The following is a 6,749-nucleotide window of genomic DNA, read 5'->3' on the forward strand; positions in this document are numbered from 1 at the left end:
TGAAGAACAGGTAACGTGGGCTCGCAGTGTGTTTTCACATCACTGTGCAGTGCGCTCGTAGCAAACTGTTGAACTCCTATTGGACTACATGCTCACAACTACATGTCAGCTGGTCATCAACACTAGACTGTCTCACATCGCATCCCTGTCGTCATCATCATCATCATCTCAAGTATAATTATTACTTTTACTTTTAATTATCTTCCAGTCTAACAAGTTCAACTAAATTGTACCAAAACATAACAGACACTGTTAGCAGCATTAACACGCAGCAGAATCACATATTCGGTACAAACATGCAAGTGAATAAACAGTGTCATCTCCTGTGTGTTTTCAGCATGGCAGCATGAATTGTTTTTGCCCTGAGGGAACTTGCGTGACATCATGTCACTCGGGGTGTGGCTCTTCTTGACTTGCTCAAAGTCTGAAGTGTACTCTTTTGAATGAATTCACACTTAAGGCACTAAAACCAAGTTTAATGACAATAATCATTGAGCTTTTACTGCCTACCAAATTTAATACTTTATTCATGTAGCACTTTTCTTAAACACAAGCAAGGTTACAAAGTGCTTAACAGAAAGGAAAACAATTCATTAAAAGAACAGCAGTTAAAACAAGGGAAAAGAAACAATGTCTGAAACTGTCCTATACAGCCCTGTAGACTTTTGGACAACATCAGTGGAAGAGTCATGGTTGAGTTCACTCGTGGTCACTTTGAAGAGAGGGACACCGACTTTTATTTGGCTCTGCATCCAGCTTTTCAAAACCATCATAGAGGATTGAAGTGCATGAATACAGCATGAATATTTTCTTGTCAGTAACTTGAGCAAGATTGGTCAAAACTGTCCCGGGAGCTAAAACACAGTTGATTGTGTGCCGCGCAAATTCAAAGCCCCATGGCAACAATATCAAAGACGACATGTATTATTTTAAAAATATTTTTATAACCATATATTTATGGCTGCCCTAGATGTGTCATGTGTTTGAACAGAGAACAACCTACAGAACAGTAAAAGAGACAGATCAAGGCAACTGTGGTATGTGGTATGTTTGCTCATGGTGCAGTGAACGCTACAGACTTTGATCTTGTGATGTATTTGTGAAGAAAAAATCACCACCATGAACTTCAGGTTGTAAAAAACTTTTCTTCCGCTTCGTTTCAGTAGTAACTATGTAGATTCATTAAATACAACTATAATCTTTATCGACAATTTGGAAAAAATATTGTCAATTGTTTTCTTGTTTATATCATATCTGTGAGATATAAACATTGGTCAGGGCAGGAGACAAGTACAGAAAGGAAATTTGCTGGTATTAACATCTACAGGTAGTGACCTCTAGTGGGTATACAGACCGAGTTGCTTGGATTCCCTCCACATTTATGTCACAGCTTTTCATGAGTCAAACTGACTTAAATACCAACTGTACATTACAGCAAATTAGCCCTTTTGAAAGTAATCACCTTTTTTAATCAAGGCAATTAATACAAACTAAAACAAAAAGCAGTCCCTTCTCTGAATCGTGTTGTTATTATCTGACAGCTAATGAGTTCCGTCAGCGGTAGAATTACGTTTTTTTTTAATATTGTTACTCAGTTGTTAAAAACTAAAAACATCTGTCTCTCAAAGTGTTGATTAAAAAAAAAAAAGCCTCAGCGATCATTGCGCTATCGGCTTCGTTTCAGTAGTAACTATATACTACTGAATTATAATCTTTATCGACCAAAACGGAAAACTACACTGCAGCAAATTAGCCCTTTAGAAAATATTCATTTTTATTATTCAAGGCAATTAATTAAAAATTAAAACAAAAAGCAGTCCCTTTTCCAAATCGTATTATCTGACAGCTAATGAGTTTCCTCAGTGCTAGAATTATTAGTTTTTTAAAACAAATTTTTGCTCCGTTGTCAAAACTAAAAAAATCTGTCTCTCGACGTGTCGATGAAAAAAACCCCCGATTTTTAGAAAGCCTCAGTGAGCATTGTGCGTGCTTCTATTTTGAAAACCAAACGACCGGAAGTGTTGGCCTCACCGCGGCGCGCTTCACGGTGGTGGTGGATGAGGGGATGTGGCGGAGTCGGAGGACGGGAAGCAGGAACCGGGGGAAGGAGAAGTGTCCACAATGAGACCGCCGCCGCTGCGCCCCCCGCTCGGCTGCCTGCTCACAGGCTTCGGCTCGCTGTCCGCTTCCCGGAACAAACTCGTCGCACAAGCCGCAGCTGCTCCTCACCTGTGCTACCTGAGGAAAAACATGCACTATCAGACGGAGCACAGAGGACGTCCGCATTCTCCCGACTTCCGGATCTATTTTAGTAAGTTTATCGCGGGGAGAAGCCGAACGAGTGTCACGGTGTAACGGCCCCGGTGTCTCGTGCACGGTGACCTCCGGGACCACGTCGAAACGAATGACCTTTGAGCTGCACGCGCGTGCTGTGCCTCTGCATGCGTCACATTGGCCACTCGTGCCTCTGCATGCGTCACATTGGCCACTTGTGCCTCTGCATGCGTCACATTGGCCACTTGTGCCTCTGCATGCGTCACATTAGCCACTTAGCTTCAGAGTTTACAACTCTGTTGCTGTCAAGTCTCCGGTTTCCAGTGCGTCAATCAAGTTCATACGCGGAAAGGAAGGAGTGGCTTTGTTTTTCAGGTGAGCTTGCTTCCTGTGTGGAGGTCACGTGGACAGACAGGTAGACAACGCGCACTGAGAAGGACAGACATGTGACTTTAAAAAATATATTTTCTATTAGGATAAAAAAGTCTGTTCCATTATTTGAAGGAGACAGGTCTCATGCAAAGAATTTTATTTATTTATTCATTCAATAGCTACATTTTCTGTATTTATTTGAATTTTGTTTGTTTTGGTTTATTGTTTTGGGTAGAATACTCGGGCTCACACTCCAACATAGGTGGCGGTAATGCATCATAACGCTGGTTGCAACCCGCCAAAAAAAAAAGGAAAAAGGAGAAGAAGAAAGACAGACATGAACATTGGTGGTTCTCATGCCATTACCTTAAACACTTTTCATAACTTGGTCTCGTTCTCACAAATCCTGAACATTGTAAAGTTAGACAGACATAGCGTTAAATATTCTGACCAGTCATAAAGCCTTATGCTGTATTAATTTTCCTTTCAATAAATAGTCTTTCTGGGATTCCATTTTGGCATTTGTTAATGTGTATAGAGTATTTTTTTCTGTGTTTTTATTTACTTATGTATTTGTTTCTTAGAAACCTCCCAGGGGAAATATGTTTCACCGTTCCATGACATTCCACTTGTAGCAGAGCCAGAACAGGTAAGTCTTCTGATAGTGGAGTTTTTTTTTTGTTTCTGTTAAATACTGCAGAAAAATGAATGACTAATTTTTAGCTATTAAATAAACTACATAAATACGACAGTGAAACCAGCATCTTTTTTTTCCAGCAGGGCAACGATGTGCCAGCTAAAAAACCCAAGAATGATGAGAATGAGGTAATGTTAAATTCAAATCTTTTGTCAGTTTTAGTTTCACTGCAGCACTAATTGGGATTAAATATGAGTTCTCTTCTTTCCTTTCAGGTGCTCTTTAACATGGTTGTTGAGGTACCTCGATGGTCAAATGCTAAAATGGAGGTAAGTACACATAGTATATCTGTATCTATATACAGGATATACAGTTTGTCACTTGCAGCTCAATTATGCCTTCCACTGGTACTACTACTACTACTACTACTACTATTTTATGTAAAGCTTCTGTTCCCCGATTTTCCATTATACTTATTCCAATAGTGTATATATAGTTAAAAAAAATTAATTAACAACATGGCTTTTTTAAATGTATTTTTAAATGAATCCCTATATTCACTATATCAGATGTAACACTGCACAGCTGCAGGAAACCAGCAGACTGGAGCTATTTTGATTTAGCGAGCTAGCATACAGGTAGCCAGAATCTGGGGTTTCAAGTGTTAAAATTAAATCATGTATGCACATAGACTTACAGTATGCACACTTTCGTATTTGTATCACGTTTTCAGATTGCAACAAAGGAACCGCTGAATCCAATCAAACAAGATGTAAAGAAAGGCAAGCTCCGGTATGTTGCCAACATATTTCCCCATAAAGGTTACATCTGGAACTATGGGGCACTGCCACAGGTAAGGAAAATGGGTCGCGTTTACATCAAACATGGTTATTAAGAATTTAGTGTTTATCTCCACCATCCCCATGCACTATAAACTCTGATGAATTATATTTAGTTCTCACTGAATTCATGTCAGGGATTTAGTTCAGTCTCTTAAAGATTATGAGTGCATTAGACAAGTGATCTTTTTATTCAGTCATTAATTTGACCAGTGAGTTTAAATTATGTTGTGGAACTGTTCCCCTGGAAAAAGACGTGGGAAGACCCAAACCACACAGACGCAGAAACTAAGTGTTGCGGTGATAATGATCCCATTGACGTCTGTGACATAGGCACCCAGGTAAGAATGCTTCAGTGCATATCAGAAATATATGATTTTGGTCACTCCACTAAACACTTTTCAAGATAACTTTCGATTTAACTAAAGATCAAATCTTTATTTGTGCTTTGTTGGCCTGTTCAGGTGTGTTTTCCAGGTCAGGTGATCCAAGTGAAAGTGCTCGGCATCTTAGCTATGATTGATGAGGGAGAGATGGATTGGAAGGTCATCGCTATCAATGTTAAGGACCCGGATGCCAAAAACCTAAATAGTGGGTGTGATAATATAAATAGTATCATCTAAAAACTGCCTTGCACAGATCCATTCTTTACTTCAAAGAATTTCTAGGAAAACCTGCAAATTCAAATTGTATCTGGACTTTGCAAAACAAGAGAATATAGTACAAAACCAAAATATAAAAGGAATTAATGCAGTGCCTTTTAAGGTATTCATGTAATGTACAGCTCAGACAGTAACTTCAGACTAGCCTTCTCTTGCTGCAACACAAACCTTAATCACCCTGTAGAATTTTTTATTGTCAACATTGTTATTGTTTGCATTCAAAGTTTCTCTCCAAATTGTATTGTTGGTATACTAATAACATTAATAATACATTTTTGAATTAATTTACATCGAATGGATATTTTTTAAACATTCTTAAGTTTGTATTGTTTACTACAGCCTCATTATTGTCCTTATGTGTATTACTGCAGTGTTTGGTGTTTTGTGACCTATTCCAAAATATATTACCTGCTTAGACATATACAATCACTAAATATTTGCAGCACAATTTTCTAGACGGGTAACATCCGTTAGGATATTGTACATTGTCATATTATCTTTTGTTAAGATATACATCTAATTCTTATTCTGTTGAATGTGTTCGTGTTTTCTTCAGGCATAGAGGATGTCCGCAACAGCCGACCGGGTCATTTAGAGGCAACAGTTGACTGGTTTAGGAAATATAAGGTGCCTGATGGGAAGCCTGTGAACCAATTTGGATTCAATGGACGATTCAAAGACAAGGTACTAAGACCTCTCATAATACATAACAAAGATAAGCCATGACAGTTGCTGTATAAGTGGTTTTATTGTTTCAAGCTGACTTGGCTAAAATGTATTGCAAATTTAGAAATCCAAGTTATGTTTCTCTGATGTTCCTTGTCCCTTTGGTAGGACTTTGCAGTTGATATCATCAAGTCCACCCATGAGCACTGGAGGGCACTATTGCAGAAGCAGACAAATAGTGAAGGAATTGAATGGTAAGTTGGTGGAGGTAAAGCCTCTGCTGTTTGTATGCTTGTGGCCTACACACATAGAATTGACTCAGTAAGTCACGAAAAGTAATGAATTTTTTCTATTGCGGAAAATTCTTTGTTCAGCAAAAATATTTCTTGCTGTGAGAGCCCTTTGAAATGCAGTGCTGATGAGGCGAGTGATGTGGTCCAATCGGTAAGAACTATGCTGTTAATGATATCAAACACAATAATAGCATATAAAACTGTTAAACTCTTAAAAGGGTTAGGTTTGGTAATTTCCATGCATATTTTTTGACCCCTCAGGCCCCAGCATTTGGAAGCCCACATCCTGTCTCCCCAGAGGGTAAGTCAATAATGACTGACTCACACTAAATTTGGTTTATTTGAGGTGTTATATGGTTAAATGCTCATACATTTATCTTATTCTTTTCTTGGACAGTGGACAAGTGGCATTTTGTCTGAAACCCCAAAGACAATATGGAATTCTTAACATCCTATGAAGCGGTATCTATATTTCGGCGTGTTTTCGTATGCAACTGTTTTTATTTTTGGTAAGAACTCTTTCTCAGCTGTTTAAAGTGGCATTTACATTTACCATCCAATAATTTGTTGAAAAAGGAAATAAATAGATAATACCCTAATGGTCGGGGAGCATGAGCAAGTCAAGATCTTGACTTTTGTAATTGAGTAAGAGCCAGATGCAGAAGACATCAAATTGATTTGTTGCCATTCACACCATTATAAATAAGAGGTAAATCTAAAAAAAATATTGGTCTTCTTTGTTTTAAATTCTGTTCAATTTTAAATGTTTTTTATGTATTTCCGTACTTTTGTGTCAAATGCACAGCTCCAGCCTTGCACTGTATAGAACTGAAAGGTTAACATGATCCTCAAATGCCTTAAGTCATCAAACTGTACTTGCAACCACAATTTCTTGTTTGGATACATAATAAAAATTGAAGTGTGAACATGACAAGATCTTTTCCAGTTGAATCAATAATTACACAATTAAAAGCCCCAACATATGGACAGTAATGCAAAGAATTTG

The 6,749-nt window shown here is 38.1% G+C and overlaps 1 protein-coding gene across 4 annotated transcripts; it reads left to right on the top strand.

Moving 5' to 3' along the window:
* Window positions 1-1,950: 1,950 nt before the first annotated feature.
* ppa2 (inorganic pyrophosphatase 2) lies at window positions 1,951-6,674 on the top strand. 4 transcript variants are annotated; one of them, XM_035638551.2, is made up of 12 exons: window positions 1,951-2,311; window positions 3,231-3,295; window positions 3,427-3,471; window positions 3,559-3,612; window positions 4,017-4,136; window positions 4,377-4,463; window positions 4,587-4,713; window positions 5,341-5,468; window positions 5,619-5,704; window positions 5,825-5,894; window positions 6,005-6,044; window positions 6,141-6,674. In XM_035638551.2, exons 1-12 carry the CDS (start codon window positions 2,122-2,124, stop codon window positions 6,161-6,163), a joined length of 1,035 nt encoding a protein of 344 aa, XP_035494444.2. In that variant the 5' UTR covers window positions 1,951-2,121; the 3' UTR covers window positions 6,164-6,674. The 4 variants fall into 4 exon arrangements, with proteins under 4 accessions (XP_035494444.2, XP_047189581.1, XP_047189579.1 ...); XM_047333625.1 differs by having other exon boundaries at window positions 1,952-2,311; window positions 3,424-3,471; XM_047333623.1 differs by lacking the exon at window positions 1,951-2,311 and adding an exon at window positions 2,339-2,649 and having other exon boundaries at window positions 3,424-3,471.
* The last annotated feature ends 75 nt before the right edge of the window (window positions 6,675-6,749 follow it).

Source organism: Scophthalmus maximus, chromosome 8 (assembly GCF_022379125.1).
Source record: "Scophthalmus maximus strain ysfricsl-2021 chromosome 8, ASM2237912v1, whole genome shotgun sequence".
In the NCBI taxonomy this organism is placed as follows: Eukaryota; Metazoa; Chordata; class Actinopteri; order Pleuronectiformes; family Scophthalmidae; genus Scophthalmus; species Scophthalmus maximus.